The 17,321-nt window shown below is 30.3% G+C and overlaps 2 protein-coding genes across 2 annotated transcripts; one reads left to right on the top strand and one right to left on the bottom strand.

The window, feature by feature from the left end:
- Window positions 1–505: 505 nt before the first annotated feature.
- Window positions 506–10,662, bottom strand: LOC113521239 (ubiquitin carboxyl-terminal hydrolase 36). Its single transcript, XM_026906715.3, has 11 exons — window positions 10,172–10,662; window positions 9,236–9,463; window positions 8,477–8,630; window positions 8,150–8,324; window positions 7,775–7,888; window positions 7,196–7,360; window positions 5,734–6,734; window positions 4,806–5,079; window positions 3,769–3,909; window positions 2,941–3,053; window positions 506–2,385 (listed from the first exon to the last, which is right to left on the bottom strand). Exons 1-11 carry the CDS (start codon window positions 10,440–10,442, stop codon window positions 2,349–2,351), a joined length of 2,673 nt encoding a protein of 890 aa, XP_026762516.2. The 5' UTR covers window positions 10,443–10,662; the 3' UTR covers window positions 506–2,348.
- Window positions 10,663–10,961: 299 nt separating this feature from the next.
- LOC113521264 (ubiquitin-conjugating enzyme E2 variant 2) lies at window positions 10,962–12,878 on the top strand. Its single transcript, XM_026906750.3, has 4 exons — window positions 10,962–11,210; window positions 11,347–11,489; window positions 11,573–11,698; window positions 11,779–12,878. Exons 1-4 carry the CDS (start codon window positions 11,186–11,188, stop codon window positions 11,917–11,919), a joined length of 435 nt encoding a protein of 144 aa, XP_026762551.1. The 5' UTR covers window positions 10,962–11,185; the 3' UTR covers window positions 11,920–12,878.
- The last annotated feature ends 4,443 nt before the right edge of the window (window positions 12,879–17,321 follow it).

Here is a 17,321-nt window from a genome sequence, read left to right as displayed (position 1 = left end):
CCAGTTTAAAAAAAAATGTAGTGTTCCATGCCCATTTTAAATGTGAGTGATATTATCTTCCAGAAAAATATTCACTTAATTTCTTTTGCGATATTATAATCTTTAATGCACTATTCGTCCGATAAAATCAAGACGTTCACTGACGGGCATATTCGTCCGTGTAGCGAATCAAATCGTATTCACGCTTGCTCGCACACCGGACACATTGAAATGTCAAGTATTTGCTTCGTGCAGACATACCCTAAGAGTAATAATATACTCAATTGAGCGTATATCGTAAACTCTAACAATAAAACAGCTGTGCTTGCGTGGTTTGAACGTAGAATTTGTCAGTAAAATTACAGACTATTATTATCTTCACGGCATAACCCCACAATGGCAATTCATGATATTCTGTGTCTTCCACAGTGCTGTTGTTCATGTCAATAGACGATGACTGTTACCACTTTCCATCAGGGCCGAATGTGCCATCTTAAAGTGCATAAAAAAAAAACAATAAAGAAAATTAAATAAATTGTTTTGCTTTAATTCATTATCAAATAGTCTACTTATTTACACAACACACTACTACAATGTCTATATTGTAACCAGCATTCATAAAAGTGAAATGCAATTGGAAAAATATTGTATATACCTAATTATTGCGTAATATGAAAATACATAAAGGAAGCAATACTCGTTAAATACGCACATTTGATGTTTACAACATATATTTATGGTCATATTTTGAACTTTCAACATTTTAGAACCGCAGATAAATTTTAGTTACATTTAAGGTTACAAACATGAATTTTTTAAACCGGAGGAGTTACAATGGTCGCTTTAAAGAAATTAATATGATTTGCTTTTCCAATCGCCTAACAGGCATCCCGTCGAGGGTGTAATTTTATAAAATAATGGGCTAGTACATTGCCGAGTTATACGAAATGAGTCGTATTATATGATGCATATATAACAAGTATTTTATTCTTTCGGAACGTCCAGTAAGATCATAAAGTATTTTATTACGTATACTATACATACTTATATGAAAGTATAAATAAATGCATTTAATATTTTAATCGAAGAAGAGTGTTTTATTTCACATGTTTAAAATTAGTTCCAGCAAAAAATGAGATAACTCATTTATCCGTATTGAATTAAGAGACCTCTCGCTACAGATCTAAACAAAATCAAAGTATTTGAAAAAATATTTTAAACACTGGGTCTTGCATGTAAAACTAAAATATTTAAAAAGATATTTTTCGCTGAAACCAGCCGCTTGGTAAGCAAATACCATAGTGCAAACATAACAGTTACAATGTATATAGTTATAAATTCTTTTTTTTTTATTAATCTATACAATACAAATTAAACATTCATTTATTGAATCCAGTTTCATTAGTTAAAAGTATATTTTTCAATATCTAAAACGGCTGCATAATATGGTGATAATAATGAGACAATAGAGGTTCAAACAATATAAGAAACTTATGCCTTTAACAACATTTTATCTGTGATGTCTAGTTGACAATATGCACCAATACTAACAAAAAATCGCATATCATATTATTATTTAGTATATCAGTGATAATAATTCTGTTATTAGACAACGAACGCGAGCAAACTTAAATGCACTTATTGACCTGGCATTGACTATATACAAATTATAATTACAAACATACGATCTCTTAGGTAAAAATAATAGACCACCTTCATTCTGTCGTAAGAAAATAATCATTTTGTAATAATCTCGTTAATAATTATAATAAACACGACAAACTGACTGTTCGACAGGTTGAAATTTAGTATATATATTCATTTTGTTTTTAAGAAATTGCAAAGCATTGTTTGTATTGGCATCGTAATTTCAAAAAATGAACCATTGACGGTAAACAAAGTGGACCATTATTATAACTTTTATCAACTGACTTTAAGGAGATTTTTGATGTATAAAAGTTGGAATGAAAATAGGTGTTGTCGTAAAATCTGGTTCTATACAATAATATTTTATATTCTATAATACAATAATATAACTATTGAGGCAATTTTGTATCGTTTATTAATAACAATGACACAGAGATTTGTTATAGCTATAATTAAAAAAAATTATTACACAAAATTATTAATTTACGCATGTAAGAACTGGCAGTTCTATGTATATTTTACATAATTAAATGGTATATTTAATATGAATCCCTTTTGCTAATTTGTGAGGTTTCCGTAATCAGCAACATGGAGTCAGAAGTGTAATATAACCTAATATCCTAAATATTTTCACCATGACTTGCTTACTACATAAGATTGACTAAATATTAAATCAATATTCTATCTATATATACAGTTAAAAACATATTGGCCAACCGGGGTCAATGGTGGCTTGTGTAGTGGTGACCATTGTTATACCTGGAAAAAAGGTAATGCATTGTTAGAATTATTCAAACGATGCCAAAGCGCATAGTTAGTTATAATTGAAATAATATATATATATATATATATATATATATATATATATATATATATATATATATATATAGGCACAGTCTTCGAAATTATTAGATGTCAACCAAAATATATGAGCCGTGTGTGATGCGCAAGAGGTTATACAAGTTTTAGTCAAGTAGATATTATTATTAAATGTTTGACAACGTCAGAATTGTCAATTTTCAAAACCAATTGAACTTTTTCAATACTTCCGATTGATTGTTATTTAAAAAGTACTCTAATTGCTTATTGAAAAAATGTATGGAGACAAGTTTTACTCAAATAATACTTTCTTCATTATCCTTGCTAATATTATGTAAATTGCGAGTTTTTTTTTTTTTTATTACCACTTGGCGCCTTGACGGCTCAACCAACCATCGTCATATATGATATATATATACATAGTATTTAGCCTACATTTTATCCCGATCTATGTATCACACGAATCATTTTTCAATATAGGCAACAAAAACATACCTGTTGAAACGTGGCTTGTATTTGTTATTATGATGTTTATTGAAATGATGCGGAGGGCGTCGCTCGGCGCGGTGCTTGAAATTGCCTCCCCAGTGTGGTCTGTTCTGTCTTTCCTATATACAATACATTTATATCGTATTAATTTAAAATAAGTATTAGTTTTCACATATTATCTCGTATCTAAAGATCATATTTCATAAGTAGAAATACCATCTTCTCTAGATATATAGATGTCATGTAGGTATTATCTCATAGAAATTATTTTTTTTATTTCCCTAAAAACCTACAACATCGTACTATTACAATTATTAAAAAAAAATTAACTAAATCAATTTAAACGTTCTCGAGTGAGACGACCACAAACTTTTTAATAAAAAAAAAATTTAGAAGAAGTAATCAAGTAAATATTATTTTTATAGAAAAAATAGATTCCACTTATAGTTGACCCTCTTTTGTATGAAAAGGTAATAAATGAAATAGTAATATCTCACATTTTATGAACCACCGTTTCAGAAGAAAATTTTCCAACAAGTTAATTTGAAAAATAAAACATTACCTATATACATGTGTAACGAAAAATTAATGAACTCACTGTGTTTTTGTCGTTTCCGACAATTTTTTAACTTCACCCGAACGTCTTCTTCCGGGGCGTTTGTCACACTTTGCATCACAGCGTCTCGCCTTGTACTCGTTACACATGTATATAGATATCAAAAAAAAGAAACATAGATTTTAAAAATAAAACATTAATATAATCTGTATCTACCGCTTACAAATCCCCGTTAGGAATCTATGAACTATGCCATAATTAAGTGTTCACAAACAAACCTGAAAGGGATTATATCCATTCCTGTTATTATTAAAACGGTTGTAATGGTGAAATTTCTTAATCTTTTTATTACGACCACGATCCATCTCATCTGTAGCTTCGAGGGCACGTTTGCGTTCCTCACGTCTTTCCTCGAACACCTGTTGACAAGTGTACAGTATGTGACAATTTAATTATTTTCTTGAGAAAAAAATGTAATGTAAATCTGATTGAATGTCGATGTATTAGAGAGATTCATCAACTGGCGCCACACTCACTGCTATCGCAAGTCTTTTCCTAATTCCGTGAGAATTAGGGAAATGCTTTCTTATTAGATATGTACAAAGTCTACAGTCCTAGAAATACGTATACAGGGACAGATTGGCCAAAACAATAACAGCTGATTCACATGATTGGTCTGAATCAAATGACAAATGATTTTCCCACCGGAATGCACCAGACATAATTAACAATTCTTAGTTTTGACGCCGCGCAATGTATTTGAAATATTACAATCTACACAACGCATGATACGTAGGTATCGCATGGCAAGGTAGGCATAGTCAATGGCGCTTCTTCGTAGGTAGTTTTCTTACGCTTGTAGCGTAGATCTTTCACAGCGAATTCCACGCGTCGCGGTACGATTTTAATACGTATATACATTGTTGTTTTTTGGCATTTCATAGTATTTCACTATAAAATATTATTATTTCTTTAAATGATAACATACTATCACAAATTATATGATTTTAAATGAAAAAAAAAACTACCAAAAATAAAATTTTCTGAAAAGAATTCCCACTGGTTTCAATTCACAATAATGGTCTGAATTCGTTTTTTCAGTTTTTACCAACCTGTCCCTTACACCTTGTATATCTATTGGGCGGGTTCGATTGCGTTTTTATAGTCTCCTTAGCTAATAATCGTAAAAAAAAAAAAGGAACGAGTTCAACTCTTAGTTTTGCTAATATTTTACTCAGAGGACAAGGGACATTAATTTATTTATAATTTTACGTAACTATTTTAGAAAACACATCGAAAAGGGTAGACATCATACCTGTCTCGACAGCACACTTTGTGTGCCATTCCATGAAGAGATAGGTGCCCCGTAGCCACGATGAGACAATGAATTGAGGTGACGCGCGGCCTCGCCCGGCAGCAACGACTGCTGTGGAGCAGCCGAGGGCACCGAGGCTGCGGGCGGCGTGGCCGCGGTCGTCACTGCCGGTACATGCGCATGCTCGCTGCGATCGCTCAGCGGGGACATACTACTCACACTGGTATTAACACTATCTTCACTTTCAGCACGTCGTTCTTCCTTCTCTTTCACCCTAAGGATAAAAGAAACAATTCATTTCAGTTTTTAAGTTTTTATCTCTTAAAAGTTTTTTTTAAAATGTTATTCCCAGTTTAAATAGTAAAATTCTAAAATATATATATTAAAATTCAATCCTGAAACTTAATTCTGCTTGAAATTATTTGAATTATAAGTTACATTAACATTTAATAAAGAAAAGTGATCGATAGGATAGCATTGTGATAATTTTCTGAAAATTGATATTCCGTTAAAACCTACAAGACAGATTTTTAAAATTTATAAAATTACAGCTAATATCTTTTTCTTTAGTCTGTGTGTTTAAAAATTGATAAAATTTTGTATGATAAAACCTAAATTTATATTACTTTTTATTGGAGAGTTGAAGAGGGTCTATATGCGGGACGAATGGTGCAGTCTACCGCTGGTACTCGGACGGAAAACATGTGTCGCAAAACGTTAAAAGTCTGTGTGACAATATGGTTGAATTTATTTGAGAATACACATAGTAGCTGTACAGATCAGATTCAGATATTTATATGAGGGGAAAAGGAAGCAGGGCCTTATAAAAGTTGTGAATAGCAGCAGTAATTACGTAGATAATTAGTTACTGTATTTTCATCAGAATAAAAAATCATTTTAAAATATTATACACATTTAAAAAACTTACTTTTTATTGGTAACACCATTTAAACTAGGGCTGAGCAGAGGTCCACTCTTCTCTTTAGAAACAGTCCAAGAGTGATGCATTCCCTTTGTGGTAACAATAAGAGCTTGCGGTGACAAACACCTACTTGGCTTTGGTTTTTGGCCTTCCTCTTTAGGACTTTCTTTTTTTAATCTATCTTCAGTCAACCTGTCACTACGCTCATCTCCACTTGATTCTGAATCATAAGGAACAAGCCTAGAATTTAAATTACCATTTCTATGAATATGATTGGACAGATCATTCTTATTCATTTGTTCTTCCAATTTCTCTAAAGGCGATTTTTGAGTCCTAATAAGTTTACTTGTTGATGCAGACTTCTCAGGAACCTTGGAATGGTTGCTGGTTATTATTCTAAGGTCAGTATCACTTTTTGAAAGTTTGGATTTTATATGACACTCATCACTGATTTGCCTCTTTATTATAAAACTTATTTTTTTGTCTTCTTCTATTTTATAGTTAGACTTATCAATCCCATTTAATATTTTCGGCGCTTGTGTCACCTTCTCAACTTCACCATTCTGTTTAACAACCCATGGTTCAGAATTAGAATTGACTGAATCTGATGACTTGCTCAGTGTAGTATTTAATATTATAGGTTTATTTTCTGATTTGTATACTTCAGTGGAAGTGGTATTAAAAGTTATTGGTTTCTTTTCATCATTTCTATAAAATGTCAACTTGAGGGGACTCTTTTCTCTATTGGATATATTTTCTGGCAACTGAGGACCATACACAGCACTAGAAGTTGATGCGGTGGGAACAGACATGTCATCAATATTGTTATCTTTTTCAAAAAACATAATGTAAGAATTTGTACCAAGCACAGCTGACAATGGCAATGGCCGGACACTACTATCATCAAACTGGTAATAATTACTATTTGGTGCTTGGCCTATAGCTGTATAATGGCCACAATTTTGTGATGGACCAAGATGTGTTACTAGACTCACTAATTTGTATGACTGAAAAAGAAAAAAATAATTAATATTAATTAATTATAAGAACTGTTCTTAGTGTGATACATCAAATGCTCAAATATTACATCAAATTAAATAATTTTCGATATTCTGATACTAAAAAAATAAATACAATAGAAATAATCTAAATTTAATAAACTCACTATTTAACAATTCTGCCCAATATAAAAAATAGTAACAGTATAATAGGCAATAATCTCGAACGTTGCCCTTTACACAAAATAAATAAGAGTAGAATGTAACAAATACATTATTTTTTTGTATATTTTCTAAATGGGCAAGTAAGTCGGTAACTATAGTCTAAAAATACTAATAATTCCATGACCATAAAGAATCACGCACACTGGACCCACACGCGTTGCCACTGTTGTAAATTAAAATATTGCCTCTTCCAGAGTTAATATTGGCAATTGTAATTTAGATTTCATAAAATCAATAAAACTTACCAAATACTGGTGATTATTTTTATTATACATATATTTATTTAATGTGATCTTCTTTCGAAATTGCACATGTTTGGAAAGCTTTCCGCCAGCTAATGAGAATCTCTTTAGGGCAATGCAAAGTACCATAGGAGCACGCTCTATAAAGAACTGCTTTGTTGCTGATACCTAAAAAGTAAAAGCAAGAGTGTATAACATTTTGTAAAGTATAAAGTGTATAGTCATGACAAAAAACGTCATAATTGGTGTCACTGTTCATTTCTATCTCTTATTATTTATTCAAAGTCGATGTAATAATTAAGATTATCAGATACTAGGGTACTTATAATATTAATATGAGCCATCTATCGATCATGGACTAAAAGGTTATACAAACTATACCTATATCAAATTCATCATTTATATATATATATATATATATATATATATATATATATATATATATATATATATATATATATATATATATATATATATTATGGTTCAATCTACTTAATATTGTTGCGACTCTAAAATGTAATTATTCAGTATTATAATATACCTAACAACTATAAAGTAATTACTGTTGTTTGCTACAATTACCTTTTTATTGCATGATTCGCATTTGTACCCTAAGTCCTCTAATCTTTCTCTTGAAAAAAATGAATCCAAAGCTTCATCCAATGTGGAATGCTTTCTAATATCTAATAACAAATCCTGAAAAACAAAAATAAATATTCATAAATTTTCATAGTTACATTTTCACTCTATTATTTTCCTCTAAAGATTGAATGATTGAAAGAAATTTCAAATTACATAAACCTTGCAAATAATTTATATAATTATAATAAAAATCAAATCTATTCAGATAAACAGAACTAAAAATTATTATTCTCCATTAAGTTACTGTTTATTAATTGTTTTTTTTTTTTTAAGTAAATTCTCTCTTTAATTTTTAAGTACACAAATTTTAATAACCTGGAAGTGCTGATAAGTAGTAGAAAGGTGTTGACAAGCAAGACAACGAACTGTGGAGCGTAAGTATCCTCCGAGTATTTGATTCAATGGGGTTGTCTCCTTACTGTATTGATCCAACTTTTCAGTGTTGACAAATCGCGACAAATAGCACTTCTCCATTGCTTCTACCAGATATCTGAAAATATGAAAACAAGAATCATGTTGACAAAAAATGAAAAAGAAAATTCCTTTAATTAAGAAGTCATTTATACTTCTTAATCAAATCATACAATATAGTGTATATCAACTATTTACTTTTTACATATTATATGAATCAACTTTATATACCTAAGGAACTCATGAGCATCCTCCTGCCGACCAGGTGTTAAATGTTTGCATATAAGACGTAACTTGGAGTACACTTGCCAAGGTTTGATAGGAGCACCACCACTCTTTTGGGTGGCCATTAATGTAGCACGCATACCACATATGACACAAGCTTCTGAAACAACAATACATTTAATATAATAAATTAATAAAATTGTGCATACTACATATTACAATAGTACAGATATTTTTAGGTCTGTTCATAAAATACCCTATATCCTAAGTTAGGATACAACCTACCCATGTAACAAATCTAATCAGTAGTATTTTTTTATGAATTAGTAACAAACATCCATCCTATAAAGATTTTTTAACTTTAGCATTTATAATATTAACATAACATCATCACATCATTGGACTTCCACTATTTACTAGTAATTTTGTGCCTTCATATAGATACAAGATATGAACAAGATACCAAAATTATATTGTTCTAATTTTAACCTTATATCAAAAATAACCTATATTAAATTGGATTTAAAAATTGTGGCAATTTGAGGCAAGCTTTTCCCACTTTCAGTCGAGTAGACAGCTATTATTGTAAGAAGAATTGTTATTTTCTAAAGATATATATATATATATATATATATATATATATATATATATATATATATATATATATATATATATATATATATATATATATATATTAAATTTGATATTGAATTTATAATTTGTTGTATATTTAATAAAACAATTATTAATATTATATTTACAAACCTTGTTGATTACATTTTTCTGCATGTGGTGCTTCTGAAACCAGCCAGTTAGCTAATGCAGGCACATGAAATAGTGCTTGCAAAGTAGAATTCAGGTAACAAGTATTACCAACATTCTGCATACCAGCACCAGCAGCCCAAGCAGTATGCCATCCCAATTGTACTTTATCAACAGGGAATAATGTTCTCTTAGGTTTTGGTAAACCATCTTCTCCATTCTTATTGTTCTCTGTAACCACCAAACACATCAATATTTACAATATTGTGGATAAATAAACACAACATATATATATCACCATAATTCATCCCCACCAAATAATTGTCAGGTGCCTACTCCAACATGCAAACAGAGCTTTTAACTATGTGCAAAGACATATTTAAAAATACATAATGTGGATTTTTCATGGAGCCAAACTCCTCCCAGAAAATAATCTTAAATATGTCAATGATTTCACAGTATTTAATAAGAATCTTAAAGCTTAAGCACAAATTTTTATGACATTTGTTAAAAACAAATTTACCAGTTTCACATCATTTACTATAATTTAAATAAGTAATTAATTTAAAATACTAAAAGTTTATATGTACATGTATATAACACACATAACCTAATTATTGCACTTTTTTTTGCTTCTCATTTTATTAACAAAACGGTAGTACTAGATTTTATAAGATTTTTTTAAATGATAAATGCATTAACAAAGTACATTTTAATTGTATGGTGGCCAAATAATTATTTTATTTTATTTTACTCCATTATTTATAATTTTATTGCATAACTAAATATATGTATATATTAATATATAAAAATAATCCTGTTGTTATTGACAGTGATACAGGAAATATAACCTATAAATTGAAAATAACATGTACATAAATTGTAAGGCCAATGTGGATATTACACACATTGTATTATAAAATAATGTATTATATTTACCAGAAGAATGATTTCCAGAAATTCCGTCTTTCTTCAGAAGTTTACTTTCCAGTACAGGCTTTTTGGATCGAATCACCACGTACTTAGACTTCAGACCATCTAGTACATTACTTTGGAAATCCCCAGATTCTTCAAATTCAATTTTAGTTAAAAGAACACTTTTAGCTGATGAATAAAGTCTACTGTCTAATATTGATGAACTCTGAGAATCTTCAGTACTTAAAGATAAACGCAATGCGCTAGATACTGGGTCGCAAATGGAAGCGGGCATTTTACCTCCAAAACTGCAGTATCACTACATTAAATCACAACACAATTCATCGTTATTTAACTACTGCACTAAAGCCTTGCAATAATAATTGATTACTAAATCCAATATTTCCTATCAGTCAATAAGAAACCATGTGTATTTCAAAATACTAAAAAAGAAAATTTACAGCCGCATACGCGACACGGTAGCTCGTCAACCAAGAAAAGAATTATAAAAGGTTAAAGAAATCCAAACCAAAGATCGAGAAACTTAAAGATACCCGTATACGACTCAAAGTTTGGAAAATGCACATAAAATGCATAGGTTAAGATTAGTATCTATTTTCTACACATACCACGCACCATCTGTAACTCGCAAATTTCCTTTAAACCTAAGTGGAAAATATACAAGGGCTTAAACCGGGATAATATAATAACTATATTTTATAACCCGCTGTAGTATCCTTAGTCCATGATTTGGACCCCTGCGTCTAAGTCATAGATAAAAGCTAATTTTTTATCTATGCTTACATGGCATTTGCTAAAGGCATTTGTCAAAGTCACAAAAAAATTGTTAACTTCTCTCTCTTTTACTTGCAGTGAAAAATTTCAGGACTATCAAATATATTATCAAGTAAACTAATTTACTAAAATTCTATAGATAATATCTAAATCTGAAATATTTTATACTGTGTAGTAAATGGTGACTTTCGAAAACGTTAACTAATATTAATATCGATAGTGCGCGCCGGTGAAATTGTGATCATGGCGAATCCGTCATCAGGCGTTGGTAAGATTTGAGGTTTATTTTTGTCATTTAATATTGTAAGATATAATATAACAGAAAAATTGCAGTAACGAGATCTTTATAACAAATAATGATTGTCTCCTATATATTGATTAAATAACATTTTGTGTTTGATCAGTGGTGCCACGGAACTTTCGTCTTTTAGAAGAACTTGAACAAGGCCAAAAGGGAGTTGGTGATGGTACCATATCTTGGGGCCTTGAAAGCGATGATGACATGACGTTGACTCACTGGACGGGCATGATAATTGGCCCGCCAAGGGTAATGTTTGCTCATAACATTTTTGTTTTTTTTTTTTTGTATTCAGAAGTGTCATTATAAACAAAACCATTTATTATTTTCAGACTCCATATGAAAATAGAATGTACTCTCTTAAAATTGAATGTGGCACTCGGTACCCTGATGAACCTCCTACTGCTAGATTTATTTCTAGAATCAACATGAACTGTGTCAACAGTCAGACTGGACTTGTAAGTTATTACATAGGTAATGAAAATGAACTTTTGATTTGTATTTTATACAATGTAATACATAACTGTTATATTTTTAGGTGGATAATCGACAAGTCCCAATACTTGCAAGATGGCAAAGAGATTACACTATAAAAACTGTTTTACAAGAACTAAGACGTCTCATGACACTTAAAGAAAACATGAAGTTATCCCAACCCCCAGAAGGAAGTACCTTCTAGTTCCTCTATCACTGAAAATATGTCTTGATAGACCCAATCTACTTTATTCACCTTGGGAAGATACAATTTATTTATCAATTATTTGTGTATGACAGTTTCATTTTTCATTGTAGTCTTAATTTAAGTGATGCTATGCTTTTATGTATCTTCATACTATAGGTATATTTATATCTTCATGCTATTTATTATCTTTCTAGAACAGGCAGAGGGAATAGGTACATGCTGCATTTAATTTAAATGTAAATGCTATTTTGTACATGAAGCTTATTGTCACGAATTTATCTCAGTTGTGGATTGGGCAAATAATTATGTATTTTATAAGAACTTCCTAAAACAGTTCATAATTACCAACTTAGAGGGTAATACCCATTTATTTATCATATTACCTAAATTATTGTGGCCTTTGAAAAATAATGTTGCTTTTGGTATTTTAAGGCTAGTTTTACCAATGCATGTTTTTAGGAACAACTTAATATTTTAATATATAGATTAATACAGGTGTGGAGTGGTCTGCTACCATATATCTTTTGTTGTTTCTAAATACAAGCATATTATTTTTAAAATCTTTTATCTCATTCCTACTGTATCTAAAATTAAAGTTCAAATACTTATTTTCCTTATAATATAACATGATCAAGTGTAAAGTATTTTAGGAAATTTTTATTTCTTAGGCACATAAGATAAAGTATTACTGGTTCAATATACAGTTTGGCATCACTTGCCCTTATTAACAATTTTGTCACAAGAACAATAAGCATATAATGCAATGTTTAATGAAGTCCACCATAATATTTTGTACTATAATTCCTTTGACACATTTACAACTGTTAGCCTTCAGCTCCCATATAATAATATGCTTGAATTTATTGTTACAAACCAAAATGCTAAGTCATTGTTTCATAGCATTAATATTTTTACCAATGTATAACTAGCAAAGGTAAATAAATCAAATACTGTCATTAATGTATTTGTCATTACTAGAAATATAAGAATTATTTAATCTTAAATAACCATTTTCGTCACTATATTGGTATCCTTAAATTTGCAATTCATCAAAGAAGTTATCACATTAGAAGGATTACAGCTATCATTTTTTACTTTATAATATACCTACATAGGAGTAATCAAAACTATTTTCAGTTTATTCCAGAGGGAGTTTTTGTACAAAAGTCGATTGCTTGGGTACCTCTGTCCCATTCGTGTTTCAACTGTAAAGCAGTTGTGTTTGCATGGCTGTTTCGGTTTGAAGGGTGGGATATGGCGTAAATTTACTGGGTATGGAGGAATAACACCCGTGTCCTCAGGAATGGCAACGCATGGGAGGTATTATGGGCGAAACAGTATACTCTGTTATGTCCATCGTACTGCTGACGTCTATAGGCGATGGTTACCACTTTCCATCAGGTGGGCAGTCAGCTTGTTTGCCATTCTAAGTTGTATAAAAAAAAATCATTACTATTTCATGACTATCAATTTATATTTAAAAGCAGGACCAGCCATAGGATATCTAGCGCTCTTAAACAAATTTATGACTGTTAGTTTAGAAATAAATTCAGCACTTTACCATATTAACGAGCTCATTTTTTGGGTTCTCATAGAAATCTATTAAATGATAATTCTCACATTGATCCTATTATAAATCATTTGGTGAATTATCACAGACACAGAAAAGTATAAATCATTAACTTGTATATTGTTGTCTAACCTATTGGATTATTTCCACTAGCATTATGCATCCACCAATATTTAAGGGGGGCCTTGCCGCCATTAGTATGGCCACTTTCATTAGTATTAGTTTGCCATTTTCTTTTCTCATTCGGTTTATTGGTAACCTGTTATTTTTAATCTAATGGTGATCTCGTGATTATTCTTATATAAACTAAATGGTAACTATACAGGCTTTTACTGTAAGTTTCCATTTTATGTTCTTAGTTTTATTATGAAATCTGATCTAGGTACATTCTCGAGCCTACATTATCCGCCTGAAGGAATCGTTCGTCGTATAAGAGCACAGATAGACATACTTTACAAAATATGTTTTTTTTTTCCAATGATAATTACAGACATGATCTTATCCTTCTTTACTACTTTACCAACATATTGTAGTGGTAAGGTCAATAATATTTTAGGCAACAAATCCTACAAGGAAAAATTATTAAATAATTGAACAATGTTATATTTTTACATTTATTTGAGACAAACATTTCAAGAACATTCAAACTAAAAAAATAATATAAGTAGTTTTTTTAAGGATGTACATAACATTTATTTGCCTTAAAACAATATTTTAAAGACATAAAATTATATACAATACATACCGGACAGATTTTTATTGGCAAGATGTTAAGAAATGTCAAATAACTTGGGTACTGTCTAAATATATAAACTTATTATATTGATACAGACATACATGGTCTAGTAACTACAAGTTCTGGACAATTTGCAAAAGCTTACTTTAATGCCAAATACAGATGGCAACCAGGTACACAGTTATTAGAATATCAGTTTAAAATTCTTTTAAGCTAACCACTATTAACAAATATAGATACGTCAATCATACAAATTTAATATAAATGTACAAATTACGAAGCTCTCATTAGATATCCATTATATTGCACAGACTTAGAAATTAATAATATAATGTTAGGTAGTATCAAATGATGTTATTTTATAATTTATGTTGATAATATTTTAACGATGAGTATTTAAATTCATCAAAGCTACCTATCTGCTGTAAGGAATTCGAAAATTATGTCAATCCCGAGGTGAAGTTTAATTACCTAAATGTTTGCGAACACAATCAAATAAATATATAAAACAGGTAAATTAATTTTCAATTAATTAACGTCTACAATAATAATGTTTGTTTCATTCCATAATTGGAATAATACAAAAATTATTATTGTAGACGTTCTGTTTTGTTATAAACATCTTATTCATGTATTGATTTATATCGAATATTGCTTAAAAAAATATTTTACAATAAAAATCAATAACAAAGACATAACTGTCTTCATAAAAACAAGACAGACAAAAGCTTAATTTCATATCAAGGGTCAATTACACAAAAATTAACGGCATTTTTACTAAACACATCGTCTATGACCTTGTAAATTAAACAATGTTATTGTTTTGTTATATTTAACAGAAATGAGGTCAGTTGTTCAATTCTCAGTCTGACCATTTTAGGGAGCGAATTTTTCCAAATTGGGAGATTAAGACTTGCGCAGCGTGAACAATTTTGTTTCATGTAGCAAGGGTTAGGATACCCATATAAGAAATAGTTTGTAAATCAAGATGTAATTAACTTTATTAGTAGGTCCATCCATAACACTCTTTGAGACCGATTCTAAAACGCCATTTCTCTAAACCTAACTCTAAAATTAAAATTTCTACATGATATAACAGCTAAATCTTTATTCCAAGGAACAGTATGAAATAAATTTCTAATAGATTTCAATTAAAATTATTACAAATTTAGTTTATGATAGTCTATAAAACCTCATTTTACGAAACTCAAAATAATAAATTACGAGATAGGTTCAGAAAAATAGCGACTTAGAATCAACTGCATTGTCTTATAACGAATAATTGCGATAAGAAAAAGGGTTTAGTATTTTTACAAACTTATTATAAAACATTGCTAGGAATATATTTGCTATTTAAATTCGAAAAAAATCAGTTCACAATTAAGAAATTGCATAAAAAATACAGAAAAGAAATAGTAAAATCGAGAACCTCTTGTTTCTCTAATAATTATCTAATACAAATAAATTTACTTCTTTATTCGTATTTTAAAACATAATTGTTAGAGTAAGTTTTAAAATATAATGTGTATCTATTCCATCTCCTGCCCACGCTTATGATAGATAATCAAGAACTCAGGTGGGAGACAAGACGGTTTACCGCTACTCAAAAGAAATATTTGAAATGTTTAACAATGTTTTCTCCACGGAAATGTTTAACAATAAAAACTTAAGTTTGTGTGAATACTCCGATCTCGACACTTTTTATTTAAAAATAGATATGAATACAAAACTAAAAAGCTATTAATTTCTTGTAACTATTAAAATACTAGAAAGTCATAAATCTTTAGAGCTTTTAATAAAAGAATAAGCTTTTGATTAACTATGGTTTTGTTCAACACAAACTCGTCAAATTATTTAACAATATCTGCTTATATGTAATTAATGTTATAAATGATAACTTCTTACAAATATACCTCCTGCTCTAAAAGATAATACGCACAGAAATATTATATGTGTGTGAAAATACTCATGATGGTGATCTCGACACTTTAAGAGATCCTTTTTCATGGGCTCCTTTTTCATGGGCTAGGAGAGAGGTCGCTGTCAAAAAATTTCCCAAAAGCGCCAAGCATTCTAAGTTGACCATAGTTTGGCGAAGTAAATATCCGAGACTAAAGTCTACTAATAACTTAAGTAAAATAATTATAAAAATAGTCAAGAGCATATTGAACAAGCGAATATGACTCGAAACCATTTCAAAAAGTTATTCAATTGAGAACTAGTACAACAGCAACCGTTATAAATTGAACTCACTTTATATACTCGAACTCAGATTATATACTACAATCAGACATGTTTATACGTGGCACCATTTTATATTAAGTATACCTAACACATATAGGTAAGTGATACAAAATTTGAAATAGGTTAAATTACTTTCAGAAATATATGAAGTAGTTTGATCTTGACGGTAACATAATCAGTGAAATTTCTGATACCAGAGCTATTTATTCCCTCAAAGCTAGCAATCCTAGAGGAATCGATTCGACCTGTAATATCCATTTACGCTTTTATACATATCAGGTCAACCGCATCTGTCATTACTTCACATGTACCCACCGACGTATACTATAGGTACAGGTGAATGTACTATTCCATTTTCAATCGATACAACCTACAAACTTAATTTGGAATTTGACGGCAATTTGAAATACTTGGGCTATTCGTTTATTTATCCAAATGATATATGCTGGTAGAAGTGGCAATGGGCTGGTCACATAGCTCGAAGAACCGACAACCAATGGGGAAGAAAGGTTCTTGAGTGGCGACCACGTACGGGTAAACGCAGTGTAGGACGATCCCCCACTAGATGGTGTGACAACCTGAAATGCGTTGCAGGGAGTCAGTGGATGCAGGTGGCTCAGGACCGTTCTTTATGGCAGTCTATGGGGGAGGCTTATGTCCAGCAGTGGACGGATAATGGCTAAAATGATGATGATACTGGCTGAAAATATCGAGGAGACTGAAATCTGTCACATCATGTGCGGTGGCCGTATTAATATTTTAAGTAAGAACCTGTTTACAGTGCTAGTACTAACGATAATAGAATTGGTATTTACTAATATTATGATTATCATTTATAGTTAAATTAAC

Source organism: Galleria mellonella, unplaced genomic scaffold (assembly GCF_026898425.1).
Source record: "Galleria mellonella isolate WM207_F2 unplaced genomic scaffold, CSIRO_AGI_GalMel_v1 utg55, whole genome shotgun sequence".
Taxonomy (NCBI): Eukaryota; Metazoa; Arthropoda; class Insecta; order Lepidoptera; family Pyralidae; genus Galleria; species Galleria mellonella.
Note: the sequence above shows the minus strand (reverse complement) of the source record. Positions and strands in the feature narration are given on the sequence as shown.